The sequence below is a fragment of the Megalopta genalis genome, chromosome 1, assembly GCF_051020955.1.
Source record: "Megalopta genalis isolate 19385.01 chromosome 1, iyMegGena1_principal, whole genome shotgun sequence".
Taxonomy (NCBI): domain Eukaryota; kingdom Metazoa; phylum Arthropoda; class Insecta; order Hymenoptera; family Halictidae; genus Megalopta; species Megalopta genalis.
Window position 1 is genome coordinate 26101854 of NC_135013.1, and position 21677 is coordinate 26123530.

Genomic DNA, 21677 nt, shown 5'->3' on the forward strand with positions numbered 1-21677 from the left:
AGCAATTTGTTCAATCTAAAATTAGTTTCAAATATATTAAACCGCCTCAGAATTAAATTGTATGAATTAGGGATTTGATTCGCTCGTAGAATATTGTAAATATCTCAAGCATAATAAAAAAAATGGTCATTTCTACAATCGAAGCAACGTAGCTTAGGCTTTTCAGAATCGAAATATTCAACTCCCGAACTGCACACTTGAATATCGAAGCGTCCAGCATAGCTTTCATGAACAGTTGTCTCCAAGATATTCTGCCTCGCGCTAGGTTTCCAGACCAGAGGAAGGTGGCATGTGGGGCAGACCCGATATCTCGTGAGCGGCGCTTGCTTCGAAACCTTTGTGAAACGGTTTTGACGACATGGCAATAATGCGGCAAGAAATGAAATGTGGCAACCATATTTAGTCGCTATTCTTCACTTTTAGTTTTGTTTCTCTCTTGCGCTACTGTTCAATTTTCTTACCTGAGTCGGTATTTGATACATTTTTTTTTTACTGATACACCGTGTTTCTAATTTACTTTGTCTCGTGTCCGTTCGCACAACTACAGCTTAATTTAACAAATAAATAATTTAAGTAGACATTATAGTACATTCTATACCAATAGTGTTGTATAAATAAATATTAATGGAATAGGAACTATCCACGAAAAATATGTGTTCATAATGTATAACTTAAAAATATAAATTACTTACAGTGAAACATATATCTAACCTAAAAATTAGACAAAATTCAGTTTGGATAGTGTGCTTAAAACTTGTAAATATTTATTAGTGTAGTTTGATAACATATATAATACTATAAAAAGGATATATCATGTTTTATCATGTGAGTAATTCTAGTAAACAAAATTTATGATTAGAATACTAGTAAACATTTGTTTATTTTCACAGATATCATTGGAACATGAAATTTTATTACATCCTAGATATTTTGGTCCCCAATTGTTAGATACTGTAAAACAAAAATTGTATACAGAAGTAGAAGGTACTTGCACAGGAAAGTGAGTTTGTATTTTCTATAAAAATAATTAAGTTAATTTAAGAAATCATATAAATAACTCTTGATGTTTTAGATATGGTTTTGTAGTTGCTGTAACAACAATAGATAATATAGGTGCAGGAATTATACAACCTGGACAAGGATTTGTAGTATATCCTGTTAAATACAAAGCTATTGTTTTTAGACCATTCAAAGGAGAAGTATTAGATGCTATTGTGACTCAAGTGAATAAGGTAATAAAGTATTTTTTATGATTAATTTTTAGTTAAACAAAAATTTAATAGTATGCTTAAATTCCTTTTGTTTTTATTAGGTTGGAATGTTTGCTGAAATAGGACCTCTCTCATGTTTTATATCTCATCATGTAAGTTATTCTTTTACCATTTACAGTACAGTACAGTACCATTTACTCTCTAATTGATGCTCAGATTGTCCATAAAAATGGACAATTTAAGAAGAGGAGGTACGATTATTCAAGCTTTGTGGTTCGTTTTTATAGTTTCAAATTGTCAACAACTATAAGAACAAGCTGCAGGGCTCGAATAATCGTATCTCCTCTTCCGAAATTGTCTATTTTTGTACACAATCTGAGCGTCAGTTAGGGAGACATTACTGTACATGTGATATTGTTTTATACATTGCCAACATTATTTACAGTCGATACCAGCAGACATGCAATTTTGTCCAAATATAAATCCTCCATGTTATAAATCCAAAGAAGAGGTAAATATTGTTATTGTAATAATAATAATAATGAGGTTCAAGTAATTTTCAGTTAAAACTATTGACATGAATTTTAGGATGTTATCATTCAACCAGATGATGAAATAAGATTGAAAATTGTTGGTACAAGAGTTGATGCCACTGGAATTGTTCGTATATTTAAGATACATAAATTTTGTTTTATAAAATAGTATTTCTTTTCTAATATATAATAATGTTATATATTTTTATTGCAGTTTGCTATTGGGACACTGATGGATGATTATTTAGGTAATATTTTATATTTCTTTAACTACACACATGTTTTTAACACTAAATTTCTAAATTTTTTAATTTTTTCTTCCATAGGTCTTATATGTAACTAAATAAATAAATTTGATAATTAAAACGTATTTGTCATATTCAATAAAGTTTTACCATATTTTTTATATTGTAATATTATCTAAACTGAGCCTTGAGAACATGCAATTTACTTACACACTTATTAACTTGGCTGCCCACCACTAAAATTCATCACACTTAGCCGCACACATTTTTATTATATATTGAAGAAGAAAGAAAATAGTATATATACAATGCATTTTGCAATAATAAATAGTTTAATTGAATTACAATTTATAATTTGACGTTTTCATACAGAATGCTTTATCTATTCTTGTTTCTACTTTCCTAAAATGCTGACAAGGTAATCATTACATAGCTCTAGTAACGCGAACATAATCATTACATTCATTCATCTTTATGAAAACAAATTAACAGTAACACGTGTTTGAAATTTAATATTCATAGTGTGTTATCATTATACAAAAGTTATGCAACATGTGCTCATTTGCGTGTGCCCAACTTGCAAACATATTCAAAAACGCATGTTTAAATAAGGTATATGTTCTGGTACGTGTAACGATGTTTATACTTTTTTCGATTTATTTTATTTATGTTTGTTATCTAAACAAGCTGTGATGGAATTACAAAAATCCAAAGTTAATAATGGTATAATTAATGCTAATTTAGCTGTAACAGGAGTCTTCATTTTTTCCATTAAATCATTTTGATCAGGCATTATTTTATCAACAACATGTTTAAATACTTTTCCGTCGTTATTTACGTAAAATGTAGAAAAACCATCATACCATCTGTCAATAAGTTTTTAAAAAAATTTAGTTAATATAATACAATACAATAATAGTAAATAACACACTTACAAATCCGAATCATTTTCCGCTTGAGTTTTCATATGCCAAGCTTTAATCTTCCAAAATGTAAGGAATACGCGTGTTCCAGACATGCCTACTATACGCCAACGAATTTTAATACTACTGTCTTCTGGATGGCTAGTCATCTTTAAAATCTGTAGTCTGACATAAGCAAATTTTAGATGACCTAATAGTCTCATCCATGTTACTTGCTTCATATATTGATTAAGTCCTCTGAAAGACATTGGTAGTATATTATATATTTGGAACTATATATTTTGCTTCAAAAACGTTTTAAATCATATGCTTACGTAGTTACTGTTCCTTTAATATTATTTACGAATACCAGATCTGGTGTATATATACGATAATTTATAGACCTAACAAACACCAATGGCAACTAAAAAAAGAAAACTTTATATAAGATGAAACAACACATTTATAAAGGAAGTACATACGTCATCTCTAAGGCAATTAAATATATGTTGCAATTGTTCTTCAGATGGTTTATGATTATCAGATGGTTGTTTGTCTTCTGCATTTTGCACATTAGGGATTGGCTTGGAGTAAAAGACACTTTGTTCTTCTAAACAATTTGAATTAACTAGATTCCTATTAATTGAAAGTCTCTCATTGTGAGACAAACAAGACTTATTCTTTGAATTCAGCCAGCTACGATCTATATATGGTTCTAACCATTGAAAATTATTATTAAATGCAGATCCATTTACAGTATCAGTATCCTCTCTGTTCACTGTTTGAATATTTATTTTTCTTTGCTGTTGCATCCATGTTGTCTGTTTATTCCAATTGAATTTTTTATTCACTACACTTAACCATTCTGTGTGAGCATCAAAATAAGTAGCTGGCATAGATCTTTTTGCATGATCAATAGCTGTGTATGTTACTACTGTTGCTGGTACATCTAAAAACTGAAATTTTATAAATAAATAATTTTGTTCAGATATATTCTATATTTTTGTTATAAATATGTTAAATCAATCTATTGAAAAGATGAATGTCATTTAATACAATTTTTAATTACATACAAATAAAAATGATAAAATATTAATCTACATAATTATAATGACTATTATATAAGTATTATGAGGTTAACTTATTCCGGCAATTCTGCACAATGAAAGATAGCAATGATTATTCCATGTGAAGCAACGATAATAATCAAAGTTACGAGTCTAATTGGAATGATTCGTAATAATCTTCAAAGGACATTAGTAAATACCTCTTCTAAAAACAGTGACGACTTAATATGTTTCGGTAAATGATGATCGATTTTCGTTACTTGTTTTCGTGTATTAAGAAAAGGTGCAACTTTATTCGGAATATTGCGCAAGCATAAAGACATCTTTCTCCACTTTTTGGCTCACTGATTCATACTAGATATCTTTTAATTACATAGAATTCTGTGACACAATGTACGACAAGTACAAATGTCGGTGCAATCTTAACATAATACTATAGAACTATAGACCTGACTTCGACAAATTCACTCACGTTTTAAACACGTTTTTCGATATGTAATTTTCCGTGAATACGCTTTGTATCTAACTCGGAAGATGGCAGTATATAATTGTAGTGGGAAATTTAAATATTTTAAATTAAACCCATTAATAGATTTCTAATGCCTCTGCTATATTTAAACAAAATTTAATGCTTATCTTCTACCTAATAATCCCAAAAGAAATGAATAGCTAATATTAGTCAAAATAGTTTGCTAGTCTAGGGATAAAGTTACTGTCATTATTAAGAAGTTGATTAAGTCCTTAATTGTTAATTTTTTGCTTAAAAATACATACTATTAAGCCATTGCCTGTAGGTAAAGTTTTAATAATGTTACAAATGAAAAGTCAAATACATACCAAGTTGTAAGACAATTCTTTTGTTTAATTATATATACATATTAACATAATGCTTTATCGGTGACGTTATAATCGCTATGTTAAAAAATAATAACCATATATCATCACTTAAACGACATAAATGTTTTTCTACACGAGAAAATTTTTTTAAACAATAAGCAGCTAGTAACACTTATAAATAAATGGGTAAAAATATTAATCAAATATTCTTTTCAGGAATATTGCGTCGGGGAAGATACGAAGTGATAAAGGAAGTAGTTCGAGTTCATATAGATCATAAATATTTGTTTAAAATCGTAATGATGAAATACATTTGGATTTGAATGGATATCATACATATTTTTACATGAGCTGCTAATGGAATGCTAATTAGACAAATATATTATCAACAATTATTAAAATAGTTTGAACTTAATAATATAATATTACTTTTGGTTTGATAAAAATTTGCTCTTGTTACAATTCATAACGTTTTTTATCATACAAAGAATTATAACAAAAAATTTATATCATATGCAGCTTGCTTTTAAATCAATGGCAAGCCATAATCTCATTTTTATTTTGAAAGATTTATTATTATAGGAAATATTGCGTGCCTTACCAGAAGACACAGTTATGGATTAAGAATATGATTAAATGTAACATCATTTAAGCAAAACACGCTATATCGCTTTGTGGACAATGTCGGTATCAATTTGGGTTCCAGAACCATTCAGAAATTCTACGAGACTCCTGTTCCCTGCTCTCTTCTCTTGATCGGTGCGAAGAACGTTTCTTTTTCTTTTCTGTTTTCTCTGTTCTATCTTTCTCCTTATCTTTATCTCTAGATTTCTTCTTCTTCTTCTTCTCTTTATCTTCCATCTAAAGAATATTTTATTTAATAGGATTATAGCATAATTATTAAATAAAACTTTACTGAAACTGACACATACCTTTTCTTTGTGCTTCTTCTTTTCTTTCAATACGGGACTACTGCCATTCGAGCTCATGTGCTGTACACTAGCATTATCAAGTAATTCTAGATGTACATTAGAACTCGTTACACTAACATCTAAACTTTTATCGCTCAATCCTAATCTGTCTTTTCTTGTGCTACTACTGCTCACATCTTCGCCACCCTCAGGACTCTGTCTCCATTTAGAATCACCTTGAAGCCAAATATCAAATTCATCAGAACTAATCTCTTGTTGTTCATTGATATCGTAATTGTTCGATATTTGTAGTTCTTGGTCTATCGACGAGACAGAATCACGTTTAGCAATTTGTCGAAGTTTCTCCGAATTTATTTCGGTATTTGTAAGAGATTCGCGTTTATGCTTTTGTTTGGATAATGGATTCTCAGCTAATTTTGGCTGAATCGGAGGCGTTGTTTCTTCGGTGGATGATAAATCGTCCTCGTAACCGGCAACCAATGGATTTGCAGTTTCAGTATCGCTATTATAAAAAGAAAGAGAAAAAGCAATGAGTAAATGAAGAGTTGTGTTTCATTTAATTTTGCTATTCTGCATGATCTTCTAGTATACCTTTCGGAATCTAGCTCTTGATGCTGTATTTTCTGTGGCGAGACTTGATTACCGTCTTCCAAGAATGATCTATCTAAAAGACCATCGTCCGGTACAAAGTCTTCAACACTAGTTAATGGTACACTTGTATTCATATTATTAATGTGCACTGTTTTATCCACTTCATCTTCCTTTTTGTTACCAAATATTTTAGACATGAGTGACTGTGGTTTGCTAATGGAATCTCTTCTGTCAGAATTACTATTTAAAAATTCAGATACTTTGGAGTCTGCATTTGTTACATTTTGAGAGGCAGATAATGCTAATGCAATCTGCATAGTTTTAATAGGAGCTACTTGATTCTCTAAAGTGCTGAAATTCTCTTTCTTTGGTGATGTTTTCATATCTATATTTTTAACTGGAATCGGCGTTCCACCTCCTATTGGACCAGGCATCGAAATGGATCTCCTAACTTCTGTATTTGTATTTATGTTACCATTAGAAGATGATATATGATGATTGCTTAAAGAAGTTGTAACGTTGGAGACTAGAATACTGGCAGAAACTGAATCAGCGATAGCTCTTCTTCTGTTAACGAGATTATCTAGGAATTTATTGTAATCGGCGTCGTCGCTGTCCTGAAATAGATCAAGTTCCTGTACTGTCAGACGCGTTTCCCCTTCGTTGGTTTCAAGCTGTTTCAGCAATGTTTCTCGTTGTAGCTGAAGGAATGGAAGATTGAAGAATTTGTGCAGAAGTTTTAAACCAAAACCATTTCTCATGGATGATTCAGTGTACCTTACCTACACAAAGAAGTATCGAGAAAGTAATTAACATTTTCTAAATCTTTATGTCTAATACTAGTAATTAATTTACTTGTGCCGATCTCTCGTGTAATGAATCAATAAAATACGTCACATGATCCGATGTAACTGTTCTGTGATGAGCCATATCACAATGGTTTCCTAAAACGATAACTGGTATATGGCTAGGTATTTTTGGAAGTTCCCTTTGTACATAATCAAATGTCCAGGACTTTGTAATATCCATCATAATGATAACGCCATTGGTCCCTTTATAGACATCAAGAAATTCTGCATCCAATGCAGGTTCCTCAATTATATTCTCTGACTGAGAATTGTCCATCTTCAGGCCTTCAAACTTTTTTCTTCGGCGACCTTTATCTACAACATCCCACACTTCGACTTTCACAACATCGTCTGTTGCTTTATAGTTCCACTGAATGCTTGTTACTTGTATTTCTTCTGTCGGTATATATTCTTCTATAAATTTTTGGCCTTGAAGTCTATGAAATAAACAAGTTTTTCCCACATTTCTATCACCCTTTATAATAATTTTCACTGAAAAAAACTATTGTGTTATTTCAGATACTCCATAGTTTTATTAGGAATAAATGAGATACACTTACTATTATATTGTACACCTTTGGCAAATTTTCTCTGTAATGTTGTTGGCATAGACTGATGAGCTGGTCTTGGAGATACATTACCAACTCCATCAGACTTCCCAGCCAATCTTTTAAATGCTGATAACATCTTATACCTCTTTAGGGTTGTGACAAAAATAATATAGGAAAATATCTTTCCCTTGATAGTGCTATGACAAATACCTAAAGTACAAGAATTATTATTAGTCTAATATTTTATATGGTTAAATTCAATCCTATAGATGAATTACTATAATTGATAGCAAAACAATCCTCTTATTTGTTCAAATATGAGTACAAATATAATAAATGCTATAACTGTAGGACACACAAGTTTTTAAATATATTTCCAATGATAAGACAAATGACAACTAGTACAATATATATTAATTAATATTTAAGAAACGCATGTAAAATAAACATTTAGAAAGTAAGTTAACGTTAGTTTATTGTACATCATAATTCTGTGTCTGGATGCACTTAAATATTGTCATAAAAAATGATTATATTTCTACGAACACTTTTATAACAAACTCCAGGGATAGTGGAAAATGTTTACATCGCTTACCACATTTTATACTAAATTATTTGTAGAAAATAAAAATTCATTCCAAATAGATAACCGATACAACAAAACGAAACCAGCTGTCACTTGGCAGCTACACTTATTTCTTTTTGTAATGTTGGTACTCGTTCTTTAGACCAGTGTCAGCGCACGGACTATCAAAATAGTTTGCCATCCCCACGCTGTCATACTCCAATGAATATGAACATCGTAGTTCCTGGATCGACTGTCATGCCATCACGACAAACTATGAATATTGCGAGATAATCTGTTTTTTAGCGATGTCGGTACAATTTCAGAACATATGACACAGAACCTCATATGATGTCTAGTCTACTCTGATACCTCGTCTGTGGTCAAAGGGTAAGGATCATTTGCTGCAATCCTTTGAATAACCGGTCGACAACTTTTAAATTGTACTTGTTTGAGCATTTTACCACGGGTAGAGCCACTAGTATCCTGCTTGGTGTTTTTACACATCGGTAATTGGCTACCGGTTTGGGCATTTTATTACTACATGATTGGCACTGTATAAAGGCCTCTATGGAGTTTCTAAATTTCTCCATAAGCGGCGTCATTATCGTCAGGGACCCTGACCTAACTGACCCTGACAGATAATGAGATTCTAATTTCTAATCGGCAGTCCCAAAGAGTTGTTTGAAGATCCTTGTAGGCGTCTTCGTCTTCATCTCTTCCTAGATTCTTCTTTTAATATATAAATGGGAAATTGTCATGAATCATGAGAAAAGTGTGGACAACAATATATTAAAAATGACTACACCTTTGTTTATTATACAAAAAAGTCAATAATTTGTACAAAAGGGTGTAATTACAATGTAAATTGTCCGCAACGATTTAAACGCTCGCAAGCGATCACCCTCTAAACAGAATAAGCGAACATCTGGAACTCTAAACTTATTGTAACACGAGATTAGTCATCTGCCTCAAACATACTGCACTCAAGACGTATACCTACAATTTTATAGTTACTAATCATGCATCTCAATTCCCAAATTATAACAATTACAAACAACACACATTCCTATACAATCCGTACACTACAGTACGAATGCTATATAACAATTATATATTATGCGTATCGTTTATTTTATAAAAAGGAAAGGAAAATATTGCAAAGTGGCACGTCTCGTAATTTTGTTTCGAGATAGTCGGCAATAGAGGAAAGTACAATAAAATTCGAGCAAACTAACATAAACATTCATTTGCAACGAATTGGGTAAGAAAAGCATAGTTCATCCTCGGCTTAATCAGACGCCGAGACATATCTTTCCCTCTAGACAATTCTCTCGACACATTTCGTTCCCACCACCATTTTGTACTTTTTTCAATTCGTCGATCCGCATATGGGGATCAAGTTACTCAAAACATGGAGATTCTCAATTCAAACTCCGTGTAACCAAAGGAAGATAATTCATTAAAGATGACAATTAAAATGAATTTTGTAAAATTAGCTAAGAGTGTTTTTGGAATTACGATGATTGAGCTGCCAGCATTTCTTCCTGCTGTATTTTCCTGCGATAGTTGTCCAAAGTGACTTGTATAGTCTTCTCAGAATATCGGCAGTTTTCGGCTCCACAGGTACACGTGAACGACTTGCATTTTATTATCCAGAACTTTTCTCCGTAATCGAAACTGAGGGCAAACAATTCTGCATTTGTTTCTGATCAGAAATTACATTAATAAAATGAAATGCGTTGAACATTCAACAAAAGATAGACTGCGATTAGGCTCCCCTTTTTATGGACAATCAAAACCCAAACGTACCAGTGCAAAGAAAGCCAAAATAGGAATTTAAGAGAGAATGAGGCAAAGCAATCAACCAGTGAGAACGATCAGCTAACCAAAACCAAATATTAGTTTTTTTATTAATAAAAATAATTAGCGTACGACACTAATTATAGGCGCGTACAGTGCTTGTGGTTTCCAATACTTTGTTAACATACCCGAGCTCTTCGTCAGCTTCGATGTCACGATTCGCAAAAAATGCTATCCTAGGAAAATGCAAATCCTGATGCTCGACGAACACTCGCACAGGCAAAAGATTAGGTGCGCAAGAATGATTTATGAAACGAGCTATATTTCCGTATCGTCTTGCATCTATACAATAAGTCTCTCCATCCTGTGTAATAATAAATAAATTAATTTCTCGATGCATTCGTCGAGTCTTTGTGACACTTACCCTATTATCTAAATCAAACAGATACGAATCATCTTCTCTGTGATCAGCTTCAGAATCAGATATAATCTCGCCAACATATTCACACACGTAAGAACCTTTAGGAATGTGTCGCAATGTTCTAAGACCCCAACCTTTACCCTTCGTTCGAAACAATTGAAACCTTTGCGTCAAACCGTGTTGTACAACGCGATTATTACACGTTATACGATTGCAATCGCAAGCTGGATTACACTCGAATAACATCGGAGGATCTGTATCAAATATGCATATTCGAACTTAACCGGATTTTAATTCCTAAATATTTATGAATATTTACGTACCTGCATAATTAAATTCAGGAATCAATTTTCCTTCTTCGTCGTACCAACACCTGAGACTAATATTTCCACACAAACACTTCTCTGAACTACAGTTATCTTCGCAACGACAAGACTGTAAAGACGTTATCGTACGGTCAACATTTATGCTACTAGTAAAACAGTTCTCAGTCACATACAGGAAATCTGTTGGCTTGTCTTCCGCGTCGTGTCCGTTAACGCATTGAATAGGATTCGTTTCCTTCCCGCGCGAAATGTCACTGAAAAGGTAGACATTTAACTATATTTTATAAACGTCAATCTGGGAAAGTGTAACAATTAAATTTGATAATCACTTAGTTAAAATTTTTACTGTTTTCTCCCACATGTGCTCGGAAAGTTCGTTAACTTTAGCGTTCAATCTTAAAGCAGACATAGTGTCCCCGTCATTTGTACAACAGTTTACTGCTGTTTCACCAGCAGCATTCACTTCGCCTATTTTAGCACCACGTGCTAATAACAGAACACTCACTGCATACTGGTCTTGCCTTGCAGCTATGTGTCTAGAACGTAAAAGTAAATTTAGTGCAAAATTTTGAATGTTTAACAAAGCGTTGACTTACAATGAACTTACAAAGGTGTGTCACCATGAACGTTAACAGCATTCACGTCGCAACCTTCGTTAAGGAGCATCTCTGTGATTTCAGAACTCCCGCTGTACGCACTCCAATGCAACGCTATGTTTTGTTCTGCATCTCGAATTAATGGGTCGCATTTTTTATCTAACAAAAATCGTGCGACATCGGCATGACAAAATTCGCATGCCCAAATTAAACTTGTCCATCCACCGTCGTCCACAGAGTCTAACAAATTATTGATAATTATTCACATGTGCGGAATTAAACGTAATTACATACTACACTAATAGCATAATAAAATGCTCATTACCCACTAACGTCCTCGGTGCTTTGCATTCTGTTAAAATTATTCGACATACTTCTAAATGCCCAGACTTTGCAGCCATATGTAAAGCAGTCATACCATCCTCTCCTTTCAGTGTAACATCGGCACCTATCCTTATTAAATATTTGACTACGTCGGCTTTACCCTTGCTGGCAGCTAGCATCAGAGGCGTCAACTGATTTCTATCCATCAAGTCTAATTGAGCACCAGCCTGCACTAATACGTGTACACAAGATAAGTGGCCCTTATCCGCAGCTATGTGAAGTCCAGTTCGATGAGCATACTCTCGGAATGTATGGTTTGCGTTATAACCGCATGCTGAAAAGATCAAGCAATTTAAATTACAGATTCGTTGCAAGGTGTAGAGTAGAATGAACTAGGTATGATGAATATACCTAAAACATTAACCAACTTCTCTAAGTCCCCGTTTTTCACAGAAGTATACAGACTCATGATAGTATAACGTTCCGGTCTCTCCGAATTGAGGGACGGTTCAGGGGTTTTAATTACATCGGGTGGAATCAGAGGACTAGGGGGACGCTCTGCCAATTTCGTGTTGTCACCTTTCCCTGGCAGAGTTATCTTTGCAGACGGTAATTTCGAGAATTTTTTACGAGTTGGAATGAAAACAGGCTTCCGGAGACCACTCATGGTGACCATCACATCATACGCTGTACTCTCGCTTCCACAGTGTGGACACACCCCTTTCTTGTTTGGATAGACCTCGCACTCACGATGATATTGATGACCATTCACGCATTGTACGAACCTTCCTTGGGAACAGAACAGTCCACAGGAAGGGCAGCAATTGTGCCTCAAAAGTCTTTCTTTGTGCATTCTACACAAGATTATGAAGGGAACGCGAGCACTAGGTCTCCTCATTGCAACATCGTTGCTATCAACTTCGTTGCAGCATCCTACCAGTCTATTATCGATAGAATCTATTGCAGTACAATATAACGGTGCCCCGGAACCAGTTATTGTAACATATAACTGCGATCTGACTTGGCATAAACATAACATTGATTGACCATATGTCTAGAATATATAATGATATATGAGTACAACGAAGACATTGAACAAATAACATATACATACATTTTCAAATATACTAACTTCACTCATAATTGCTGTCGACTCTGGCTTCGATGCTTGTCCTTCAGCAGGACTAGGGCTTGGAGCCATACTTCTGCGCGTCCGTTTAGCTGGTACAGTTCCTTCTGTAAAGTGCATTGGCATTAAAATAATATTTACAATTAATAAGTATTGTATTATTATATTTACCTTCAGGATAGTCATTATTTTTGCCTGTTTCTGCTACAGACGCAGAGCCATCTGAAAAATAATATATCTGTTAACTGCAATAAATTATATGAAAACATGAATTTGAGGTTTTTCAAATTTTATACCTTCAAATAAATCTGCCTTTGCTATTTTCCTTGCACCTTGACTTCCCCTAGGTCGGCCTCTTTCACGCTTAGGTCTACCAGTAGCAGGCTTTAAAAATGGCTTTTCAATGTCTGCTAAAGGTATATCGTCACTTAGGGGACTGCCAATTGAGTTACTCAATTTTGTTTGAGATTCTGAACTTTTTATCATAGGAGACAATTTTGGCATACCCTCAAAGTCTGAAGAGAAACTTTGAGACTCATCCAGGATTGTCTCATTTGTGTTATTTTCTGATATAGCTGAGTTTCTAGAAGAGTCTAATGTTGAGTTTACCTCAGAGATACTAATATTCCCATCAATAATGGAAGCTTCTGTATCCTGACGTATATCGGGAGGTTTAGCTTGTGTTTGTTTATTTTGATCTTTCCCTGGGACTACTTTCTTGGGTCTTCCTGGTTTATTGTACTTTCTCTGTTTCTTAAACTGTAAATTTTCTTCCGTGTAATTAGACTTTTCTTTCCTAGCCATGGCACTTTCTAGCACGGTACTCTTTAATGATTCTTTGCATAATCTTCTTGCTGAACGTTTAGGACCTGGAGCTTCTTCTGTGTGGTCACTAAAAATGTTATGGAATGTTTATAAAATCTTTACATGCAATATCATATATATTTGAAATGAAAGAAAATAAAAAACCTAAGTGCTCTTAATCTAGGTCGTCCTGTTCTTCTTTTCCTAGTAACCGGAGCTGCATTTTCTGTCCTGTCACCTTGTTCTGTATGTTCTACAGAAACATCTGTTTCGTCAGTCTTAACTTTCTCATTGGTAACTGTATCCTTTTCTTCTACTTTTGTCTCTGGCTCTTCCTTGGTAGTCTTTGTCTCCTCTATAGTCTTTTCTGGCTCTTTATTTTCTGGTTCTTTAACAGTGTCTTCTGTTCTACCCTCCTCCGAATCAGATTTCTCGATGGCATCAGAATTCTCATCAGAGTTCTCAATCTTCACAGACACACCGCCAATTTGATCACAGTTTACCAATTCATCAGGAACTAAGGTGAGGTTGGAGGAACAGCTTGATATCTTTGTTTTCTTGCCATGATCGGTATTCTCGTCGATCGTCCGAAATGTGAGAACAATACGCGGAATGCCATTGCTATCCTTTTTTAGGGTTTCCTGTTTACCGGTATTTTCATCCTCCTTATGATTTTCCTCGATCGTCGCTGAACCTGCAGTAACATTTTCTTTCGGTTGAACCGCTTCCTGGTCCCCGTCCGCATCGAGTTCCTTCTCGATCGGCAATATTTCGTCAGGTTTTGCTGCCGGTTTTTCGATCTCTTCGTTATCCGATTTTTCCGTTCGATTAATCTCTGTGTTTTTGACGGGACTCACGGTTTTGTTAAATTCATTCGTCATACCCTCGAGGATCTTTTGGATACTGACCTTATCTTCGACCCTCTCGACAGCCATTATACCTTCCTCTTCGCCCCCTTCTTGACAACCCTCCATCGTGGCAGTCTCCTTGCACTTAATCTCCGACATATCGGAATACAAAAACTCTTAACTGGAAACTAGGAACCTTTACAATTAAAAGGCAACTCCATTCTATCGTCAAGGCGACCGTGTCAAGCGACTGCTAAAATACAACCGAACTACCGAACCGTATTCGACGTCGACGATGTCTTCCGCCACAGTAGCCAACAGTCAGAACGGTGAAACAACGCGCGTTCAGAATTTCTTTCTGACTGAATAATATCACCGATATCCGGTCGAAGACCGTGAAAATAATCTTCCGTGCACTTTCCAACAGCTTGACTAATTATATTATCACAGAGATCGTTTGTGCTAAAGATTTTCCGAGAAATAACTACGCTACGCTGGCGTGCCCCGAGTAGACCTGGAGGCCATATTGATTACTCAGGGACGGGCCGATTCGAGCGATGAATTTATTTTTAAAATGATCATCGACAGAGGCCTTTTAGCGTGAAATTATACACTCTCTCTGAATATTAAAAAGTAGCATGATACGTTTCTTCTACTGTACTAGAAAATAAAAACGTTTTTCTTATTAGATTACATGAAAATCAAATAATATAGATATGTATGTATCTGTATTACACATGCTTGTAAGTTTGCCCACCTATACATTGCATGGAAAGCAAGAGATAATGAATTCTTCTGCAACTTATTATGTACTCCCGCTTAGAACGAAGAAGTGTTATTCCCGACTAGATTGCTTCTGCTTCTATTATAATTGTTTTTTCGATACGCTAACTTTTTTTCTCTATTAAGAATAATTAGAATTGCTCGATAAAAATTGGGTATCGTTTAGCTATTCATGTGATTTTGCTGAAATCATCGTTACATAATGTAATATAGGATAAAATCATCCTACCCGTTTTCATTTATGTTATCATATTAGCAACAAATATTTTTATGCAATATTATTTTTCTATTGAAAGTAATCAGTTGTGCTCACGAAAATTAATGATATAGTTAATCGGTCAGACACTCATCATGAGCATTATCGTTTGGTTATTCGGCTGTTTACGAGTTTAATGAACGAAATTCTTTTGGCCGAAATGAAACCGTTACAATGTGACAGTAACAGCGCGCATGAGCGTTCGACAAAAAGAAATTGCTTAGGATTACGTGGCAGCACATGGTAAAAATACATTCTAATAAGTAGCCATGCTCGCAACAAGATTGGTGGTCATAGATACCATTCGGTCATGATCTGGAATAAGCAAAATAACCGAATACGAACGAATGAAACGACAATACCGGAACCCGGAGTCGTATAAATATAAGTTTATTTACATTGCAACAGATCCTTTTGTCAAATAAGCGACAAAGGTGATTACTAGTGTAGATTGAACAAAGTTAATGAATAAATGTTAAAAATAATAATTACAACATTCTAGCCCAAACACGCCTCTGAATTAAATAATATACATTTGTTTGAAATTCATAGAATCTAGGAGACGTGAATATTGTGCTTTCCTTATGGAGGCGTCGTTAATAGTTCTTACGATTTGGTTTCCATTCGATCGACTCCCTGACTGCGATCGCTGTATACGTTTGGTATTGTTACAAACGATAATTAAATTGTGAAAAAACGTCGCCGTTGCTAAGTCGAGTTGCAGAGATTAACTGCAAGGCCGCCCGAGGATGGGAGCTCTTTTCGCGCGAGTGTTTGTTCGAAATACTTTTCTCACATGTGTCTCTCGATTAAAAAAAGAAGCGTAAACGAAGAGTGATAGGAACGGTTTACGCGTTCAGTACGATGCCGCATCTCCTATTAACGATTTTCTTTTCTTTTTTTGCCTTTTTTCTTTTTGTCTTTGCGTTTTTTTCTTCTTTTTCCCATTTTTCTCCTTTTTTTTTTAGAAAAACGTCGAACATACTACATTTATTTATATCTTTACAAGCAATATAAAAAGTTGAGCATCGTATTGCATCGGTGATTGCATCCTATATAAATACACGTCGACAAGAGAATTATTGACAGAAGTAGTTCAACGCGTTACGTTTACAGCCACGAAAGAAAGTCGTGCGAATATTGAAATTTTCAAAGACCATCCTCTCTCGAATCTCAGGAGCAGAATTATGTTTCGTTTTCCTCATATTCCTTTCCGCGAACATTTTCGCTAATAATATCGTACACGGTACGTATTCGAGGTCTATTTATCTTAAAATACGTACATCGTACAGTTCACGGTGTCGCCGAGTATTACAAACAACTATTTTTTGGTTTAGAATCGTTTTCAAGTACATTGTGCACAGGCACACCACTTTGCGTGCGCACCGATCGTCGTTGATTACAACACCATTCTACGTGGTACATATGATCGGTTCAGTTAATTTTAACGCATATGGCACCAACAAGGAATATGATCTCATCGTAACGGTGGGTTATGGTGGCGGAGGTCTCCTCTGAGGTTCGGGGGTGTAACGTAGACGGGCTCGCACATGCTGAGGACTACCAGGTACGGAGTTGCTCTCTGACAATCTTCTCGGAGGAGGTTGAGGTGGTGAAGATGAAATGTACCTTGACAAACGGAAACAGAACAAGGTAGATATCAATTTAATTTTGCAATCGGCAGACTTGAGATAAATTGAAGCGATGGTACCCGCTACCTTCGCGCAAAAGAAGGAGATGCTTGATCAACCAGGTTCCTTCTAAGAGCTAGAGGCGATTCGCCACGACTCAATCTTGGGGGCGGTTCTGGCGATGGTGCCCGTTCACTTCCGAGCCTGAGACGAACGTAAGAAGCGAAACGTTTCTTAGCAGATTCCTTGGATCCACCTTGAGCGGGTGGTATAGAGGATGGAGAATCTTGCTTCATTTGGTGTGCAAAACGGGAAATTAGTAACTCTGGGCTGGTGGACCCATGAGACCCTTGTGGTGGTGGTTCAGAGGGAAACCTATACTCATAGAGGTCGAAAGCATTTAGTAAAATGTTTACATAGGGTGGATGGCTGAATGGATTTTTTTACCTTTTACGACTAATCATGGGACTACCGTAGATATCCTGCGCCTGTGGATGAGTCTGTGGCGCGGGTGGAGTTTGTCCTAGTCGTTGCTGTAAAAATGGCGAGTACCGACCACTCTCTGTCGGTTGTATTACATTTGGAGGATCAACGTTTTCTCGCCTCCACGGCGAATAGTCCCGAGCAAACGGACTCAGAGATCTAGGGGCACCTTGCCATCGTTCTTTGCTGGTGTCCCGCTCTTCGGTGAAGCGTCCATGGTACGGTGAATAGAGCCTGTTACTCGCGTCTATTGAATTAGCATCCTGCCTATAAGGAGAGAACGGTCTTCCTTCCTGTCTACCTTGTCCATTAGTAGAACAGTGATTCGAGGTATAGTCTCTGTTTTGTTCGACATGTCTATACGGTGAATACGGTCGTTGAAAATTCGTTTCCGGTGTGTCAACATCATTGGACGAAGGAGGAGAAAACGGCCTGGAAATTTCCTTTCGTCTAAGCGCGTATGGACTATAAGATACATAGTTCGCACCATTCTCACTATTTGATCGTTGATGAAATGGCAGAAAATTGGAGTTCTGTGAGTCTTTGGTGACGTTGCTTCGCAAGAAAGCCGGTACTTCAGATTGAGCCCTGAGGTGAGCTGTTTGCTTCAGAGATACATGACCCGTCGTGACTCGCGGCTGCCATCCTGGCAATCTGAAACTGAACACGGCAGAAACGTTAAAGTGAATTTCTTCTGTATCATCCAGTTAAAAATAATCGACTCCCGGCAAGTGACTTGACACAATTGCGAATGCCGCTGCTATCAAAGATCATAAAATTTGTATATGATGTTTCTGTAAAAAAACTTGAGTCTGCAGAGAGTTAATAGAAGTTAGAGCGTTAATCATAGTTTAATCATGCAACACAGACAAGGATAGAGGAGTCTTTTTAAAGGTAATCGAAACATAAAATCTATCTATCTGTGTTGAAAACTAGAGAGCCGAGAGAATGTTGCATGCTAAAAAGAGAACTTGAAAATAATAGAATCAAATAAATAAACAATCTTCTTGATGAATGGAGTGTGCACAGGGAAACAATCATTTGTGCCACATAACCGGCAAGTCGCTGTATAATATAAACACAAATAAAACGAATATTCAAATAAATAAAAACAATGCTTACCATGAGTGGGGGTTGAAAGGTGGGGTGTGTAACAGGCGCGTGCACAAACCAAACAACTCGAAATGAAAATCGGGTAGATTTTTGGGTATTTGTGAGGTTTTTGTTTTTTTTTAAGTTTTTTGGAATTTTTGGGTGAGTTTTTAGGAATAATGGAATAGGGGGCAGGGGCGAGGGAGAGAGGATGCTATGCTGCGCTGCCTCCCTCAAGCTCAACGCTGCAACACAATTCAACACGCACGCAAACTTTTAATCGAAATTGTATGGACAGGTTTGTAAATGTCATTTTGGCAATGAATAAAAAGATAAATATTTGAAAAAAAAACAAAACAATAACTAATGGTCCAACGAAAACCCAACTTTCAGAACTGAACATAAATTTTCGTGCCGCTTCAATACCTACCCATTTACCAAGAATACTAAAGTGTGTTAAAAACTTTTTTTAAAACTAACGTAAGAGACAATACCCGGTTATACTCAAACCAAACCAAATCATTACGATATTAGTTGGGAATCTCATGCTATGTTTTTAAACTCTATGTGCTTCTATGGTATGGTAATTTTCTAATAACGTGTGTTTGGTACTTAAAATTTTGGTTCTCACTCGGTACTATTCCTATGTACGAAAGACTACATTTTACTGCTTACAGCGGGAACGGTTATTAACGGTTTACCTTGGCTCTAATTGTCGCATAACTCTGCCAAACCATTGGCAGCCAGAATTTAAGACCGAGGAGTTCGTTTCTTCGTCTTGAGGTACATCGTACTTCCGAATGAAAGGATGCTCCATGAGTTTATGATACTTCGGACGATGCTTATAATTTTTCGTAAGGCAGCAACTCACGAAGCTTCGAAATTCTTTCGAAAAAGATGCTTCTTGTGGAAGGGATGGAGGATCGTCTTGTACTACTCTGCTCAGTACCTATATAATAAAACGAGTAATACAGTATCTAGCTTTGACATACTTCACATTATTGTATATATAGTACTTGCATTACCTCAAAGTCAGTCTTACAATCTCGATAAGGGAATACTCCTGTAGCTAATTCCACTAAAGTAATACCCAAACTCCATACATCTGCTCTGATATCGTAATCTGGTTTCGTTGGATCTGGCGGATCTATTCTTTCAGGCTGATAAAATACAGAAAAAACGCATTATGAGTTTTCTAAATTGTTAGTTGAACAGACAACATTGTTCTACTTACAGCCATATACGCGGCACATCCCGCGCTTCTAGTTTTTGCTTTACTATCAACTAGTCTACCAGATATACCAAAATCGCATAATTTTACTCCTCCCTTATCATCAAGAAGAATATTACTAGGCTTCACATCTCTATGAATTACACCATGTTTTTCTTTTAAGTATGATAATGCTTTTACTGTCTATAAAAGTAAAATATTTATTTAGTTGTTCTTTCTGGTTCAGCTCAAAGTAAGTCTGAGAATTGTACTATCACTTACAGCTACTGTAACTTTTCCTAAAAATTCTTCAGGCATTGCCTGTCTAGTTCTTTTCAATAATTTGTCCAAGCAAGTTGCCATTAATTCCATACAAATCCATACATCGGATTCTGTAATGAAACATCCCAAACATTGCACAATATATGGACAGTCGTGCGATTTCAGCACAACATCAAGATCCATAATTATCCTTTTATTTTCTTCTGCATTGCCAGAACGTCGCATTTGTTTAACAGCAATCAGTACACCACTAGGTTTATGCCTCATTTTAACAACATGCCCGCAGGTACCATTTCCTAATTCGCCTAAGTGCTCCAAGTCTTTCATTTCTGTTTGATACCTCTGTCCATTGATGTTCAAAATACCATTCATTTTCATAATTTCTTGTAGCTTTGACTCAAATTCGCTGTCTTGTTTTTTTGGTGGTATCTGTGAGACTTTCAGAGTTGGAATCGGAGCTGTGCCAAAAAGATTGACCATTGTTTAAATATTTTTTAAAAATCACATATAAAGGAAATCTTTCCATTATCAATACAAATAGTATATTTACAAAATAATGCTGAAAATAAATTGATACTTTAAAAATGAAATAGATTTCGAGGCATCTTAAGAGCAGGAGTATTTAATGAAATAAAAAAATAAGACCATTGTTTTTGTTTATAAAATTCGTTTAAACGAATCAATGAATATTTCAAACTTCAATCTACAGCTTAGAACGAAACAATTGCATCGCACGTGGATACTAATCCATAAATAATTTGAATAAAATAAACTACGCGTTAAACAAGTGGACCAAAAGTGTATCGTATGTATAGAATCAACAGAATAAATTGTGATGGTCAACATAACCTATACGAAAAGTGGTAAAGAACATGAATACGTTAAGAACCGAATAAAACTGGAGACAAGAGAAAAATCGAAGAACGAACATGAGAAATATTTGAGTGGAACTTACGTCGTGAGGCAGGGCTCGAACCAGTCCCTGTGGATGACGACTGAAGGCCCGTTCCTGGTCCAACCTCGTTACTCTGTCTGTCTCTGTCCCTCGACTCATTTTCCGCTTTGAGGCGTGCTTGCATTTTTAAAATCTTATTCTCCAGGGTACTGGACATCGCAACGATCTTCTGGAACACAATCAAGTTCACCGCGGAACACCACCTCGCACAAAATATTTGACAATTTTCACATCACTCGTCTGCCCGTTTTGGCAGCGAACATTGCGCCGCCGGTTATACGCAGTTCAGTAGAACCAACACACTCTCTCTCAATTTCTTAGAAATCACTAGAAAAATGTCAGATAAGAATATTTTTCGAATACCGTCCGAGGAATACGAACTAATTAAAAGTTTAATCGTGTAATCGCGATAGATAATCAAATATTCTTATTGTGATTGTTAATCGCTAATT

General features: G+C 35.5%; 5 protein-coding genes across 11 annotated transcripts; 1 reads left to right on the forward strand and 4 right to left on the reverse strand.

The window, feature by feature from the left end:
• Positions 1-142: 142 nt before the first annotated feature.
• On the forward strand, positions 143-2150 carry Rpb7 (DNA-directed RNA polymerase II subunit RPB7). The gene is made up of 8 exons (XM_076524414.1): positions 143-825; positions 891-1000; positions 1073-1232; positions 1313-1363; positions 1657-1722; positions 1800-1871; positions 1959-1992; positions 2071-2150. The coding sequence occupies exons 1-8, from the start codon at positions 814-816 to the stop codon at positions 2085-2087; spliced, it is 522 nt and encodes a 173-aa protein (XP_076380529.1). The 5' UTR covers positions 143-813; the 3' UTR covers positions 2088-2150.
• A 152-nt stretch (positions 2151-2302) lies between these two features.
• Positions 2303-4458, reverse strand: LOC117220387 (uncharacterized). Its single transcript, XM_033470294.2, has 5 exons — positions 4159-4458; positions 3374-3847; positions 3227-3315; positions 2925-3149; positions 2303-2855 (listed from the first exon to the last, which is right to left on the reverse strand). Exons 1-5 carry the CDS (start codon positions 4279-4281, stop codon positions 2651-2653), a joined length of 1116 nt encoding a protein of 371 aa, XP_033326185.2. The 5' UTR covers positions 4282-4458; the 3' UTR covers positions 2303-2650.
• A 341-nt stretch (positions 4459-4799) lies between these two features.
• On the reverse strand, positions 4800-8475 carry LOC117220189 (rab-like protein 6). The gene is given in 7 exon segments (XM_033469929.2): positions 4800-5524; positions 5526-5656; positions 5728-6229; positions 6319-7100; positions 7174-7658; positions 7727-7927; positions 8264-8475. Coding segments are annotated over 6 exon segments (2094 nt in total). The 5' UTR covers positions 7854-7927; positions 8264-8475; the 3' UTR covers positions 4800-5457.
• Positions 8476-9072: 597 nt separating this feature from the next.
• G9a (histone-lysine N-methyltransferase G9a) lies at positions 9073-15159 on the reverse strand. Of its 7 annotated transcripts, none has more exons than XM_076524448.1 (12): positions 13851-15138; positions 13178-13773; positions 13053-13103; positions 12867-12988; positions 12164-12806; positions 11754-12086; positions 11440-11668; positions 11162-11368; positions 10830-11086; positions 10510-10784; positions 10274-10449; positions 9073-9962 (listed from the first exon to the last, which is right to left on the reverse strand). In XM_076524448.1, the coding sequence occupies exons 1-12, from the start codon at positions 14690-14692 to the stop codon at positions 9800-9802; spliced, it is 3894 nt and encodes a 1297-aa protein (XP_076380563.1). In that variant the 5' UTR covers positions 14693-15138; the 3' UTR covers positions 9073-9799. The 7 variants fall into 7 exon arrangements, with proteins under 7 accessions (XP_076380563.1, XP_076380566.1, XP_076380571.1 ...); XM_076524451.1 differs by having other exon boundaries at positions 10510-10760; positions 13851-15134; XM_076524456.1 differs by having other exon boundaries at positions 10510-10760; positions 12885-12988; positions 13851-15130.
• A 787-nt stretch (positions 15160-15946) lies between these two features.
• On the reverse strand, positions 15947-21517 carry LOC117220436 (uncharacterized). Its single transcript, XM_033470397.2, has 8 exons — positions 21226-21517; positions 20271-20728; positions 20013-20192; positions 19804-19938; positions 19480-19727; positions 17651-18346; positions 17291-17578; positions 15947-17201 (listed from the first exon to the last, which is right to left on the reverse strand). The coding sequence occupies exons 1-8, from the start codon at positions 21380-21382 to the stop codon at positions 17066-17068; spliced, it is 2298 nt and encodes a 765-aa protein (XP_033326288.2). The 5' UTR covers positions 21383-21517; the 3' UTR covers positions 15947-17065.
• Between the last annotated feature and the right edge of the window lie 160 nt (positions 21518-21677).

Bases quoted from the DNA above. Each gene is read 5' to 3' on its own strand.
- Rpb7 (XM_076524414.1), top strand. The intron at 1,001-1,072 runs GTGAGTTTGTAT...TTGATGTTTTAG, and splicing joins GAAGGTACTTGCACAGGAAA to ATATGGTTTTGTAGTTGCTG. The intron at 1,364-1,656 runs GTAAGTTATTCT...CATTATTTACAG, and splicing joins CATGTTTTATATCTCATCAT to TCGATACCAGCAGACATGCA.
- LOC117220387 (XM_033470294.2), bottom strand. From the start codon at position 4,281: ATGTCTTTATGCTTGCGCAATATTCCGAATAAAGTTGCACCTTTTCTT. The intron at 3,316-3,373 runs GTATGTACTTCC...TTCTTTTTTTAG, and splicing joins TTAATTGCCTTAGAGATGAC to TTGCCATTGGTGTTTGTTAG. The intron at 2,856-2,924 runs GTAAGTGTGTTA...ACTTATTGACAG, and splicing joins GCGGAAAATGATTCGGATTT to ATGGTATGATGGTTTTTCTA.
- G9a (XM_033470369.2), bottom strand. From the start codon at position 14,692: ATGTCGGAGATTAAGTGCAAGGAGACTGCCACGATGGAGGGTTGTCAA. The intron at 13,104-13,177 runs GTATAAAATTTG...ATTATTTTTCAG, and splicing joins AAAGGCAGATTTATTTGAAG to ATGGCTCTGCGTCTGTAGCA. The intron at 12,989-13,052 runs GTAAATATAATA...TGCACTTTACAG, and splicing joins AAATAATGACTATCCTGAAG to AAGGAACTGTACCAGCTAAA.
- LOC117220436 (XM_033470397.2), bottom strand. From the start codon at position 21,382: ATGTCCAGTACCCTGGAGAATAAGATTTTAAAAATGCAAGCACGCCTC. The intron at 19,939-20,012 runs GTAAGTAGAACA...GTATTTTATCAG, and splicing joins GATGTGCCGCGTATATGGCT to CCTGAAAGAATAGATCCGCC. The intron at 18,347-19,479 runs GTAAACCGTTAA...TGCCGTGTTCAG, and splicing joins ATGCGACAATTAGAGCCAAG to TTTCAGATTGCCAGGATGGC.